This window comes from Phoenix dactylifera, chromosome 9 (genome assembly GCF_051530095.1).
Source record: "Phoenix dactylifera cultivar Ajwa chromosome 9, Ajwa_hap1_PhDact_Kaust_v1.1, whole genome shotgun sequence".
NCBI lineage: Eukaryota > Viridiplantae > Streptophyta > Magnoliopsida > Arecales > Arecaceae > Phoenix > Phoenix dactylifera.
Window position 1 is genome coordinate 374,039 of NC_143198.1, and position 14,728 is coordinate 388,766.

Below are 14,728 nucleotides of genomic sequence, written 5' to 3' on the forward strand. Positions count from 1 at the left end.
ACGTGCACCTCGTGGCCCCTGTTAGGATTAATGCGACGCGATCCAGCAGGATGGGTCAGAAAAGCGCCGGAAGTTGACGACGGCGCGGAGAGGGAGAGAGTTCCTGGTGGTTGCGAGGCTCAATTCTTGCAGGAAGAAGAAAAAAAAGTTGGACAATTTAAATAACATGAAACCAATACATGATCTTTCGAATTGGCACCACACACTTAAATGGATCTTGCATCTAGCCTCTTCACTCTACCTAGTTGGTACTACTTACAAGTATGACTCTATCTATTGTCTCTCTCTAATTGTGCATCATACCAAAGAGAGATGTGAATATAAAGGTTATATAGCTGATGAAAAATGTCGAAATTGCATGGGGACAATTTTCTATGGAACCCTTATTTCAAAGAAATAAAAAGATCTATACATGTCCCAAATGATATTGATAGCGCATAAAACTCAACATTATATTATGGAAATACAAAATGTGGGTTTATGTACTACTATTTAAAGTAAAAAAGAAATGAAAAAAAATGAAAAATTTACTATTATGATTAAAATTCTCTACTATTTTTAGTTGTAACAATTCATATATGCAATTTGGCAACCTTCTCCATCCTATCTGACTCTTTTTTTTGCATCAGTTTTAACCTTTAAGAAGATGGAATTCTTTTTCATATCTTCTTCTTATGAGAAAACTAATACACTTCTCTTTTGAGCACTTTTAGAAAATTAGTTCATGCCAAATACAACATACAGTGCGGCTCAGCATTTTTCACCATCGCGACCTCAGCTAAATCCATGAAAAAATTACTTAATACATGGCTTCATGTTTAGATGCCACAAATTAGTCATTCTAATACTTCCTTTTTTTGATTTTAAAGACACTGCAATACCTGATTGTAGGAAAAAAAGGTATTTAATACAATTGCAAAAATCTGGGTAACAACACTCGATCACAAAATTAATCAAAATTCAATATACCCGTTAGCATAATTTTGCTCGAGTTGGGCAGTCAACAAGCCCATAATAACACTCATCGTGATAGTTGTTCCATGATGCAATGCCAAAACTTTGGTGACATGAGCCTAGATTTTATTAGTTTCGTTCCTTATGATGATCGGTGAGCTATCTTCTTTTTTTCTTTGATTTTCTTGTGTGCTATCTTTCAGAGAAATCCAATATCCTCAAAGAGAGCAAGGAGAGAGATGGCCCATGCATAGTTTATTTGTTGCCCTGGATAAATTATGATGGATCAGCCATCCACGTATACTCGGCAACCATATTGCCGACTTTATTCGCGCTCACTCACACTGCCGACTTCAAATTGGTGATATTCGAACCACTGCCGACTTCATATGGGGATTGGTGATATTCGGTGCGCTCGCTCCCCCAGCGTGTCCCAGGTCCCGGTCCAAACCCTCCTGTTCGGGAGGGAGATGATGGCGATAACGAGCTCCCGCCCTATTCTCTTCTCCGGCCACTCCGCCGACCAACGCACCGCCGTAATCGGCGGCGCTGGCGGTGGAGCATCACGAGGAGGAAGAGACGGTGGTGCCGGGGTGCTGCCCTTGCCCCTGCGGTGGCCGAAGAAGATAACGAGTGGTTCCAATCCCTTGGTGAAGCACTGCGTGAAGCTCCGCCTTAGCTCCTCCTATCGCCACTCCTACGGCTTGGTCCTCGTCGTCGGCCTCACCCCCATCCTGTACGTATGCCATCATGCCCTATTTATCCTCTCCTCATAATTTCCCTTTCGGATTTCCCAATCTTTCCTCTGGCTTCTAATTGTGGAATTGCAAAGAGAATTAATTTTTATATAATCATGCAGGGAGATATGCAGCTTTCAAAAATTGAAGGATGATGAATCCTCTGTCCTGGATTGTTTGCTTTTACTGGATGGTGCTGAGATTCCGCAAGAAATCTTTGACCCCTCTACTTCGGTCGTGCATGTCAGCCCAATCGTGATGAAAAAATTGTCTGGTATGCAGTCAATCGATTCTGTTGAAGCAATTGCCCTGATGAAGATCCCTGCAAGATTTCATGAACTGAATGGAGATCAAGAAGAAATGATTTACCAAAATTGGTTTCCTTCGCCTAACCGGATATTAGTCCTTGATGGGATCCAGGTACTAATCCAATGTGATGTTTGCCTCGATGGTTTCTGTTTATGCCATTTCGCGTTTCTCATGTAGAAGTGGCTTAGTTTGCATCATGATGCAGTTGCCTGTGTTAGATGAGAATCTACTATTGAAACATTAGGCCGGGAGTTTAGGGTAAAAAGATAACAGCAGAGTAATGGTCAGAAATTCTCTGAGCATTCATGCAATGAAAGCACTGAAGTAATGAATAAAAGAGCTTTTCAAGTATCATTCACAATGCTCATTAGTGTAATTATATCAAGGCTTTCATGGGTCCTCATATGCCCAAATAAATCAAGTGTACCGTGCATGAAACATTAGAATTAATTTATGAATGCATTAGATATGAGATATTAGATAAGAAATACTAGACCAATCCACAGCTTCATGGATCCAATCAGTTAACAGCTGGCAAATTAATGGGAAAGTAATCATAAAAGTCTCAGTGCTAGCTAACTAGCCACCTATTTTCTTCTTTCCTTGCGTCATTATGCAAGGCTTTAATGTTATCTAATTTAACTTCATCAACTTGTTTCTCCATTCTCTATGTGCAGCTTGTCTATAGCACATTAGCACCTTCTTCTGCTTGGCATTGCCTTAACATTGTTCATGTTTTGATATGAGTCCGGCATTGTGAATAAGCAAACTCCTCATATAATAAAAAAATGTTCATAATGAAAAACATTTAAGAGGAAAAGGAAGTGTAATGTGTGAAATGTTGTAGTCTTAAAGGTTGATATCTTGGTCATTCTTGGTCACTCACCAGTGTCAAAATGGAAGGCTGGAGAAATCTAAAAGATACCACCACTGATTCTTGTTTTGTTTGTTTGTTTATTTTTTAAAGGTAAGGGCCCTGGGTTAAAGGAGAAGAAAAACAGAGCACCCCCTTTTTTTTTTTTTTTTTGCTTTGTATCATTTCATAGAGAGCATGAAATGAGTGAAAGTGAAGGCCTAGACAAGAGGGTCTTGGCAGAGTCACAAAGACCACCAGAAGAAGGCAAAGGAGTCTAAAAAGGACAGCTTCTGGTCCGTACATCCAACTGCCACCCCTCTCCCCCTCTCCCAAACCCCCAAGGAAAAAAAGAATGGAAGAAAAAAAAGGGAGAATAGAAACATGGTAAAAACTTGGTAACTCAGGAATGTAGCAACTGACTTTTTTTTAATTGAGAGGTAGAATTGTTTTCATAAATCCTGAATCTGGGGACTTTTCTCACCTTCAACATAAGAGATAAAACCAAGCAAGAGTGATATAATCATGCCTTAAGCCAAGCCTGTCAAGGGGATGAAGAGCTTTTTTCCTTTAAGGAACCTTTCTGTTATGTCAAGGAGGGAGTGTAAAACTGAGGAAGGGAACCAGTGGAATAGGAATAAGATATGGTGGCAAAAGGCATGGGGAGGAAAGGTTCTATGCCCTAGCTTACCAATCAAGAGTAGAGATCAGTTGAATCAAACCTGTCATTTAGTACTTAACCTTTATATATTGCACTTTAAAATTTCCTTCCTTTGAGGCAATTATATCATGATACAAATTAAATAATTGTCTTCTCATTTGTGCTCTATGAGAAATGAAACTCCATACAGTCAAAATCTTAATAGATACCTTTGCAAAACTATTGTTGAAAGAACTTGTGCTTTGAGCAAATCAATGATGTAGTAATATGTTTCACTTAATCTTATTCTTGAAAGAAATATTGTATAGTTATTTACCTTTCTGATGTTATTAATTGTTGTAAAGGCAAGCTAGCATTCAGAGATAATGGCCTCTTGACCCGATTGATGATGCGCTTTTTTTTTTACAAGTAAAAAAAATCTTTAAGCAGATATCTGGTGAACTTATTAACAATTAGTATTGGCTTTTGCTGGTGTTTAAAATTTTGTCTTTTGGGGCTTTGGAAGTCTTGAAAAATCAATATGTTCAGTTAATCTTTTTCTCTTTTAATATCATCAAAAGATCTGATAATGAATTCGACCGGTTGTTATGGAATTATTATCCCCAGCATACATTGGTTATAAGATTTATTTTCTTACTGAAATAGATATCTTGAGGCTCTAAATTTATTACAAGTTCCATCCAGCCTCTTAGGGTGAACGCTTCTCTCTCTCTCTCTCTCACACACACACACACACACACACATGCACGTTTTTTTATCCCTTGCCTCTTTTTTCCTTCTTTCATTTGATTATGTGTTTGCTAAGACATATGAACTTTTTTTGTCATTTTATTTACATTTGTAATGTATATAGCATGGTCTTGAACTTTTCTTTTCAAGGTTCAAGGGAAATTGAACTCCAACATCAATATAATCGCACATACCTTTATGTGGTCAGGTAATATATTGCTGACTATAACTAGCAACGAAAAAGAAAGCTTGTGTTTTATAGGATTTAATTTTATTATGGTTTTTATTTTCCTTTGCATTCAGTCAATTTAATGATGGTCATAGTCAAGATTGGTACCGGGTACTGGTAAGGTACAACATGGTATAGCATGCCTCCGTACTGATACATTATGAAGGTGTTAAGTCGGAACAGTTCCAATACCATGTATTGGTATGGTACCATATACTTGTTCCCTACTGGTACAGAATGGGATGTACAAAGCGACACGGTCTAGTACATAAAACCTTGGTACTTACAGTAGATAAATTTCATTCTATATGCTCCATGCAACATCCTCAAGTTTTAATTTGGTATCTTTCATTCTTCCTTTGGTTGAAGAGAAATCAAGCATTTATTTCAACCTTGTGGTGCCTGTAATTGAGAATATCTATTTATATCAATCATATCTCGTGCTAATTCACTAAAATTTTGTATTGCAGGACCCTGGTAATCTTGGCACACTGATAAGATCAGCTGTGGCTTTCAAATGGGTACGAATTTCAGCTCCAACTGCTTTCTTGTAATGATAAATGTTGTCCACCCCTCCCCCCCCTCAAACAAAAAAAAAGAAGAACCATTTGTTATGATTAACGAAGATCCTTTGGTTTACCAACCTTTCTTGCATGTTTTTTTCTTTTTTGAATTTTTTGGGAAATTCTTTGGGCATAGAGACCTATTGCAGTCTAAACCAAAAATCTTGACAGAAACTTCTTTGAAAATTTAGATGCTTCATAACTCCTTTTGACTTCTCAGTGACTTCATAAACTGGCCATTACAAAAGAATGCTGTCATATATTATTAGGAGTGTCTCTACTTGTCGAAAAAGACAAAGGGACCAAATTAAGAATCTTATCATGAATTGCAGTGTCTTCTCCAAGAAAGTCACTGCAGTTCATTGAAATCATCCAGAGTAGGTTTACTGATTTAGTCTATTATTCTTCAAAAGCATGTCTCATCGAAGTATTTCTATTGTGGATCTTTGACTTATCACGTACTGTGAGACAATTCCATTCCTTGCAACAACTGATTTACCCCAACCATCAACAGGATGGTGTCTTTCTGCTTCCTGGTTGCTGTGATCCTTTCAATGAGAAAGCCCTACGAGCAGCCCGAGGAGCTTCCTTTCAGGTCCCTGTTGTTTCTGGTAATTGGTCTCATCTTAAGGTTTTGAAAACCAAATTTAAAATGAAGATGTTAGCTGGCCATCCTGCGAATGTTAGTGATGGATCATTTCAAACTTCCTCGCTATCTCGAGAACTTGCATATGCATTGGCAGATATGCCTCTTTGCTTGGTGTTAGGCAGTGAGGGGCATGGCCTTTCTGAGCAAACTGCGCAAGCCTGTGAGCTAGTAAGCATTCCTATGGAAGGTACCTTTGAGTCTCTTAATGTTTCAGTTGCAGGAGGGATCTTTTTGTTCATGCTACAGCCTGAACACCTAAAATTGCTATAATATTGGACAAATATCTGGCTTCTCTGTGTTTATTGTTTTATAAAGTTCAAAGCGTTCTAAGATTACGTTATTAAAGAAGTTCTATATAATAAAAACAAACCCTGTCCAACTACAGGTTCGTGAGAATTTTTTATTAAAAAAACGTGCTGAGCTGTGAGAATTCACAGATTTTCTTTATGGTTGAACTTATCCTGAGTTCCAACAGCTTAATAGGGGAAAAAAAACTGCATGATCTCAAATCATGTTATCGGTTCTTGAGAGCTTTGGTTCGATTATCAATTGGAAAACAACCCATGATAAAAAAATAAATTAAAAAAAAAGAAGCAATCAACTTCAAAATCAATTCGTGATGGCAAACTGTTTCAAAAAAATCATAATTTACTAACATGTTCATGAACCGACTGTTTTGATGAATATGTTAAAACGAGCACAGCTGAAAAAGGTAAATAGCACATCTGAGGTCTATCCCACTCAGTTAAAACGAGCGTCCGCCTCTTTTATTTTTTCTCGCCTCTAATACTAAAGATATAAACATGCTTACTGAAACACCTTAATTCTCAAATTTAGTTCTGAGGTTGATTGAGAACAAAAATCATATGGGGTGGGCATTATAGAACATTTTATGGGGCGGTATTTTTTTTTTTTTGGCCACATTTTCTGTAGCGACTATCTTTAAAAAAAAATCTAAAAATCAAATAAGAATAAGGCTTCTACTACTAATGGAGCTTATTAATCTCATAACTTAAAAAAAAAAATATTAAGATGATCAATCATTTGGTATATATTATCTAATCAAGTAGTGTGTACAGATAAAAATCATGTTCTAAAAACTGTATATCAATTTGTCTAAAAATATATTAGATCCTATATCTAGATTTCTTTTTTAAACATGCACCTAAGAAAATATGGCAAAGTAGAAAATTTATCTCATAATTTTTTTTCTATTTTTGTTGGTTGATTGGCCTTCTGAAATCTAGAAGTTATGTCGGATTCACAGCAACTTAATTCCCATCGATCCTCGTTTTTGTTGAGAGAATGAGAGATTAATAAAGGGACTCCTAGACAAAGAATTAAATAGAATCCAAAATTGCTTGAGATCAAGATTCACCGTAGCAACAAATACTGTACGATACGCCGATATTGTAATATAATAATACCAATATAGAACTTGACATCAAAAAGGCGAAAACCTCGGACTAACACGATCTTGGTTTGCTGCCAATAAATAAATAAATAAAGCTAAGGATTCGAACATCCCGGCAATAGTAGATGCTAGCACCAAATAAAACCGCTGCGAGAGTTGCTATAAGAGTAAGCTCAGTTCATTGTGCACAAACTTAAATAAAACCTGAAGAGAATGGGAAAAAATTGTCTCGCGAGAGCCAAACGGAACTGGGTGAAAAGGAGGCGACATTTTTTCCATTTCCTATGGCATTGCAAAATGTATCTCCCAGAGCTCCAAGAATATCCTAAGCCATTTCCAGAAAGGTGTCCCCACTCCCCAACTCCTGTCACGAAACGGTTTAAGCATCATTTCCCAAATTGGAAGTGAACATAACCCTGGATGGGAGCTTTCTGGCCATCGGACAATTGCTCTTTCTCAACATATTAACACAACCAGAAAGACGCTAAAATATACTAACAGGCAACCAAAGCTGATGAGTTTTGAAGGTTCAGAAAACATTAAAATCAAAGACAATGGGACTTCGGTCCTTTGAAGGATTAATTAAAGTCAATAACAATTTACTGTGACATAGTCCTTCGGTCCTTTGAAGGATTAATTAAAGTTGTTCCACAGTGCCCCAATGCAACCAAATTATTATTCAATATTCCAAAGGAGATCAGAAGACCCAAAGAACTCCGAACTTAAATTAGGCACTGAGTGTAGCACCAGAACTTCTGCGGCACTCGTTCAGCATGTCCAAATAAAACTGGCACTTGCTAATGTCGCTACCATAGTTGTTGATGCACTGCACACACAGAAAGACAAAAGGTTACAAAAAAGCCTTGGCTCAGGTTTACGAACACAATAACAAATCAATCCAGAGAAATCACGATGCAAAATATGCCTCTGAAATGTGAGACGTCATCCTTCCACAATACTAAAAAAGGTGAGAAATGATGCATAATAACACTAGTAGCAGACAGAGCACAAGGTGACAAAGGATTCTATTCAGAACTAGTCCAGGATAAGAATCAATGTCCTACCCTAATTCATTAGCACAGGATCGTTTATTTCCTTCACAAGGTGAGAAATGATATATAATAACAGTAGTAGTAGACAGAGCACAAGCTCTCAATAAGAACTCTTGGATTCGATCCAGCACCAGGTCCAGTTTAAGAAGTGAATTAACATCCTACTCTAATTCATTAGCACAGGGATAGTATATTTCCTTCCAATGGTCTATTTAGCAAGAAGTATGCAAAGGAGGAAAAATCAATCGAAGAACATACATCTTGGAAGGCCTTTGAATGAATGTTGCATGCATCAGTTCCAACAGCATTACTCATTGGGGCAGCGGCGGCGGCGGCGGGGCCTTCGGTGGCCACAGTTTCATGTTGAATAGTACGGGGACCCAAAACAGAATCAACAGCCCTGTGAGCAACACCGCTGCCCACACCGAAAGCCATGCCTGTAAAAGGGGCAGAGGGATTACAGGTGCACCAAAAGAACTGCAAGTTGAAACACAATGATAAGCTAAAGCTTACCTTGAGCAATAGTGGACCCAATTCCCCCAAGGACAGATCCACCTCCTCCCTGAACAGGAGCTGGAGGTGGAGCATGATGTGCTGTAGCAACAAAATTAATAAATTAGCGACTATCACCAGGAGTTAAGGCATGTCCCAAAATAAAAGAAAAGAATAAAGATCAGTTTGGATTAATAACATAGTCCAAAAATGTCGAGCAATTACCAGAGATCACAGGATAAATGACCAGAAATGAAAAAATAGTTCATTATCTGGCAACTACAATTTTCTCAGAAAATCAATAAAATGTCCAAAAGTTTAAAATAATGCAGAAATGGTCCATCCTCTGATTCCCTCAATACAAAATGTTCCATTTTACACTTAAATTTCTGTGAGCCTTTTGCCAGGCCCTTTATGAGTGCAGAAATAATGAATGGCCTCAGGTTGATATGAAAACTTAAAAGGCAAAATTGCAAAGACTTTGATCACCATAAAAACCGAGATTAAAACAATTAGATAGATAAGTTGCTTTACAAAAATGACAAAACAAAGTTGTATGACTGAAATTTCCCCATCCAAAACAACCCTGTTATAACCTGGTTATGCTAGAAGTTGACTGGTTATGCAAGCAAATGCAGGATGATATTGCAGTTCATAAAGTAACATCTTCATGGAAATAATTCATTGAGACAATGAACACGCCATACATGAAATATTCAAGAACAGTGTATATTAGGTGATTTACCTAGTCCTACTTAACAATTAAAAAAAATCAAATGATGAAATGTAAAATCTGCAGTTTAAGATGATACGAAGCTTTACATCAAGATATATAATAAAGATAACAGAAACTAATCATTAATCATTTGTGGAACATTTATGCCAATCATAAGAGGGGGAAAGCAAAGTCCTACCTGGTTGAGGTGGGTTCCTCATTGGAGCAGGACGAGGACGAGAGGCTGATCGTCCTGCAAGATCAATTTAACTCAATAGTAAGAATAGCAATGACTAATGGAACACTGAACAAACTGTTCAAACTCAGACAACACGGCATGTACATATATTCTCAAATGATAGGCCATATAACTTTAACATTTATAATATGAACTCCAAGTAGTTGGGGTAAGGCTTGCATGCAATGGCAATAGTAGTAAGAATAATAACATGTTGAGATTTTTTGTGCGGGAAAAAATGAAAGTCACAAATCAGAAACAGAGAGGATTAATTGAAGCTCAGGAATGTCAGCTTGTGATATCCATGCCTGCCAGAAACTCATAGACCAAACTTATGTGAAACAAAAAATAATTATCTAACAAAATCTCAAGAAGATTGATTATATTTTCTTGGTCAAACAATTGGTGTAAATTTTAGAAATAACAGAAGAATTGCATGAATGTATGTGCTCTGTTGTGCATGTGCAAGGAGGGATGCATGTGCCATGTTAGTGCTGTAGTTAGAAATTTGAAAAGTACTGAATATAGGCAAGCTAATGGATCTGGTATACATGATTAATTTGTCAAAAAAAGGTAAACAGTCTGGATGGTGTCCATGCTCCACAGAAAACCTCGACAAATAAACCACTATGTGTAGAAGCAACTAAACAAGATAAAAAAATAAAAAAATATTAAGAAAAACATTATCATGGCCAGCCAAACAACCATTCTCATGGGAAAAAGAAAACGTTGTCTTGATAGTTCCCTTAAAAACTCCGATAATGATCATTATTCTTTGTGTTGATGTTTTAGATCTTCAAATATATCCTCCATTATGAGAATAATTTGTTATCATCCTGGGGCCACACTTTATTCAACGCATGCCTTGTGCACCATTACACGAGCATCATGTGATTAATGGCTAAGCCAACTATTGTAGCCAATCCACAAACGAGAATCAGCTAATCCCGGACTTCAGGTTTTGAAATTTAAACCAAAGTCACATCTATATCATGCATTTCTATACGTAAGTGGAACATAAAGCTTATGCACTACATAAATCTAGACGCTTCCTACCTTTAGAAGCACCACAATAGGAAATCTAAACCAGCCATTTCTCCGTGCCAAACTGAGTGGAAATAAGAGCAACTATATTAATCACTCAACCGAGACAAAACCACATCAGTTTAGCTCATGACAAAGTGATCGATAATGGCATCTCCCCGCCTGAAAGCTCTCTTACTCCTTGTTCTTGTAAAACTTAATCATTCTTTTTATCAGCTCAGATAAATTATAAGTGATGAAAAGGTGGGAAGCCATGATCTCGTGCCATCACTTCCTAGTTCAACCACTGAACAATTGACCACCGCTTCTTTAGAGGCCTTCTAATATATAACAGACGCCCATAGACAATGTTCACTAATTGACCCAAAGAACAGAAAGAATCAATGAAAAACCAAAACTTATCTTTCAGAACTGAAAGAAATAGAAATGAATAACGGGATTAAAAAAAATCTTGGTCATTGATCTCAAACTAGTCAATATTATGCCGATTTATTAGAAAAGCAAACGATCTCCCGACACCTTTTATCTCAAGATCGAGATTTCGATTAAAAAATTATTTTTTGATACCGGGCATAAATCTATTAGATCCACACAGATGACCATCAAATCAGTATCAAAAGAGGAAGAAATTACAGCCGATCAACGGATTGAACTCAAAACTCGCAGTTCATTGCAAAATGAAATGAGCGCATAAAAGAACGATCAAAAAAGAGAGGCAGCGGCAATTAAAAAGATCGCAACTGAAAGAAAAGCAAACATAGAACAAGGATGGCAGATTAATCTATGCGAGGAAAGAAAAGTAGAAGGGTAGGAGGAATAGCTGATGGGCGTTGTACCTCCAGAACTTCGGCGAGGCATGATGGCAGATTGAAGCAGAGAGAGAGGCGAAGACGAAACCCTAGACGGCTGCAGCGACGAATTGGAAGTCGGTTAAAGGGATATCCGGTATTTATAGGCGACTGGGGCAGCAGGAGAGAGCTGCGAAATTCCTTTTTTGTTCGTGCATGGTCGCCTTATTTACAAGGAATATCCGCAGGCATGGGAGTGGTGAGGTACGGATGAGAGATATCACCCGTTTGATTCTGATCGGATGATAACTAGGGAGGGTAAGCGAGAAGGCGAACGTGGCCTTGCTGTGGCCCCATGGCTGTCGGCCTAATCTAGAAATTTCGAAGCCCATCGGCTCGATACCAAAGTATTTTGACTTTTCCACAAGTATACACAATTTTCCAATCTCATATTCAATTTTCAGTCATAATAATCTTGGGAAAGGTCGAATATACCTCTATACAGACAAAAGGACTTATTTAATTTATAAATTTTATCATCTAAACTCTTTTCTTTGAAGTCCTTTGGTTGCCCCATAATATAGATATCTTTGTTTAATTTTCTATTTAAGAAATCCTACTGGAATAATTAAAGATTTAACTTGGTAACTAAGGCCATTATAATTTGGATAGGCACAAATTTTGCAACAAAAAAGGCATATCTTCATGATCTATTTGCGATGTTTTAGTATGCCCTTTGCAATGTTTTAAAATGGATCGAATCTAATTTTAGAACCCAATCCAACCCATAGATTCTCCAAAATGGGCTGGGTCTACATATATGGGCCGTCAACCCAATCCATTTCAGCCGCGAAATGTCATAATTTCTTGCCCTTTTTCTTTATATTGCAGTACCCCTGGCTCGCACTCCTACATTAATTTCTTTCCTTTTATTTCGTCTCAACACCCCGCTCCCTACGCTTTAAAAAACCTTCCTTATCCTCCTCTCCTGCATTTCTCCCATTTTGCCTCCTCTCTCTCTCCCTCTCCCCCTCCGCCTCCCTCCCTCTCTCTCCCTGTCCCAGTGCTGGCTTCCTTCTTCCTCTTTTTTGTTATGTAACAATTTGGATTTATTTTGCGTTGTGGGTGGGAGAATGGGGTTTTGAAGTTGAATTGATTGAACTGCAGGCCTATCCACGTAGATTTTGACCGGAAGGAGGGGAAGGATGCATATTATCAGGCAGACCTCCGGGCTTTCAGGCTTCCCCAAAAGGGATGAGTGCATTTTTGATGCCTTCGGTACAGGGCATAGCTCTACAAGCATCTCTGCCGGCTTGGTGAGCTCTTTAAAGCCCTTAGTCATCTCCGCGTTCCTTCTTGTTTTTTTTTTTTCTTCCCAAAACTGATGTCTTGCAGTCTTTTGGTGATTCAATTCCTTTATCTCATTTGAATCTTCCTCATGCAAAGTTGACATGTTTTCATCTTTCGAATGTTTTGCAGGAATGGCAGTGGCTAGAGATCTGTTAAGGAAGAAGAATCACGTCATCTCTGTGATCGGAGATGGAGCCATGACTGCCGGCCAGGCTTATGAGGCCATGAAAAAAAATCTCTCCCTTTTTTTTTCTTGATCCGCAACTCGAACGCTGACACCAATTAAAGAGAGATCATAGGAAATAATTAGAACTTGAATCTTGGTTGAGTAATGAAGACAATATTTGTCTTGGCCCTTCTCTCTCTCTCTCTCTAACATCAGAGCCTCAAAAACCTTGATTGATTTCAGCTATATGCAGTCAGCTGCATTAACCCGAACTTTAAGTGCTTATGCTAGCAACCTTCCACTGTAAGGCCAGTATAGTTGAAGTCATGATCCATCAAGGCATTAAACCTTTATGTCCACATGAAAGGCTCCTCGGGCACATAGGATATTAACTTTTAGTAACTCAGAATCCAACCATCTCTTGCATATTGCGCCGATTCTCGCAGGCCGCACAATATTAGCTTAGTAACTCGGTATTCAAGTCACCAAAATATGCTTCTGCCATGTGGTAGGAGGAATCTTTCGCATGCATGACTTCATGCCCCCCACTAGCCTTACTATTCCACTCCCAAACCATCATTTAGAGAAGCAAAACCGGCAGCAAGTTGAATCACCATTGTTTTTGCAATGATTTTCTCATAAATGAATCACCATTGTGTTCTTCAATGCCTAAACTGGCAGCAAATTGTATCTCTGCACAAATCTCACCAATGTTCTGTTTCAAGGCATCACTTACATTCAAGGTAGCCCGGCAGTCGGCTGACTGGTGGTGAATCACACCAGCATGCTCTTACGGACCGACCAACCTTTTTTCCAAAGCTCCTAAATCGTTCATTATGTCTTTTGAATGCATGCCAGGGTAAAATCAGTACTCTGGTTTCCACACTCGAGGTGGCAAACCAAGTTGCTGACTTGTTCGCAGGCCATGGGGCTGACCATAACTAGGTCACTTGGAATGGAGTACTCTTGCTTGATGTTCTTGAACATGTGCAATCTGAAACTATTGGTTGCTTAATAAAGGCAAGTACAGAGGGGCTCTACTCTATTAGCATAATTTTAGAAATCACATAACAATCTGTATTAGCCTATAATATTTTTTTTTGTTAGTATAATTCTGTATCTATCGGTATTATTTTTTTGTTAGCATAAACTTGTTAGAGTGATTTTAGAGATTACATAATATTTTCTTTTGATAGCATAATTTTATATCAACCTCCATTATTTTTCTTGTATGGAGTCTATATACGAATATATATAATCCTAGAACAAAAAAATAAAATTATTTTTTTTCTCATTTTTTTATTTTTTTATTCTTCCGCAAATATTTTAACACACTCCTTTTGATTATTAATTAAAAAGCTCATGCAAGATCCCAAGGCTCGCTAAAAGATGGTTGTATATAGAAAATCACATGTTATAAACATTTTTTTTCCCCTTGCAATAATAGCCTCCATGGCAATGAAATGATATTTTGCAATAATCTAAATATCAAACTTCACTGGATTACAATCTAGACATACTTTAAAATGTGCATATCGTGATTGATCTAAGCAAGTATTCAGCATACAAGTATAATTAGTATAATTCAATTTTGTTTACATATTTGATGCACGAGTAATGATATCAACATAATCCGCAATTCTAATTCTTAGATATTTTAATGCATCAATGATTATCAACAATAATCTGTAATCTGGGTATTCAATCTTATTCGGCATACCAATTAGTGAATCTTTAAAATTACTGCTATAATTCTATATATATTTTTAGCGTACAGTCGAGGCT

The 14,728-nt window shown here is 37.6% G+C and overlaps 2 protein-coding genes across 2 annotated transcripts; one reads left to right on the forward strand and one right to left on the reverse strand.

Annotated features, from left to right (window-relative positions):
- Positions 1-1,157: 1,157 nt before the first annotated feature.
- On the forward strand, positions 1,158-6,118 carry LOC103712039 (uncharacterized). The gene is made up of 4 exons (XM_008798414.5): positions 1,158-1,690; positions 1,814-2,111; positions 4,943-4,993; positions 5,550-6,118. Exons 1-4 carry the CDS (start codon positions 1,344-1,346, stop codon positions 5,952-5,954), a joined length of 1,101 nt encoding a protein of 366 aa, XP_008796636.2. The 5' UTR covers positions 1,158-1,343; the 3' UTR covers positions 5,955-6,118.
- Positions 6,119-7,590: 1,472 nt separating this feature from the next.
- LOC103712040 (CHCH domain protein) lies at positions 7,591-11,605 on the reverse strand. Its single transcript, XM_008798416.5, has 5 exons — positions 11,476-11,605; positions 9,557-9,610; positions 8,664-8,744; positions 8,409-8,587; positions 7,591-7,924 (listed from the first exon to the last, which is right to left on the reverse strand). The coding sequence occupies exons 1-5, from the start codon at positions 11,495-11,497 to the stop codon at positions 7,826-7,828; spliced, it is 435 nt and encodes a 144-aa protein (XP_008796638.2). The 5' UTR covers positions 11,498-11,605; the 3' UTR covers positions 7,591-7,825.
- Positions 11,606-14,728: the final 3,123 nt, after the last annotated feature.

Excerpts from the sequence above, each read along its gene's own strand:
- LOC103712040 (XM_008798416.5), bottom strand. The coding sequence starts at position 11,497 with ATGCCTCGCCGAAGTTCTGGAG. Across the intron at positions 8,745-9,556 it reads GAGGAACCCACCTCAACCAG|CACATCATGCTCCACCTCCA; the intron begins GTAGGACTTTGC and ends TTGTTGCTACAG. Across the intron at positions 8,588-8,663 it reads TGGGTCCACTATTGCTCAAG|GCATGGCTTTCGGTGTGGGC; the intron begins GTAAGCTTTAGC and ends CCCCTTTTACAG.
- LOC103712039 (XM_008798414.5), top strand. The coding sequence starts at position 1,344 with ATGGGGATTGGTGATATTCGGTGCGCTCGCTCCCCCAGCGTGTCCCAG. Across the intron at positions 1,691-1,813 it reads GTCGGCCTCACCCCCATCCT|GGAGATATGCAGCTTTCAAA; the intron begins GTACGTATGCCA and ends ATAATCATGCAG. Across the intron at positions 4,994-5,549 it reads CAGCTGTGGCTTTCAAATGG|GATGGTGTCTTTCTGCTTCC; the intron begins GTACGAATTTCA and ends AACCATCAACAG.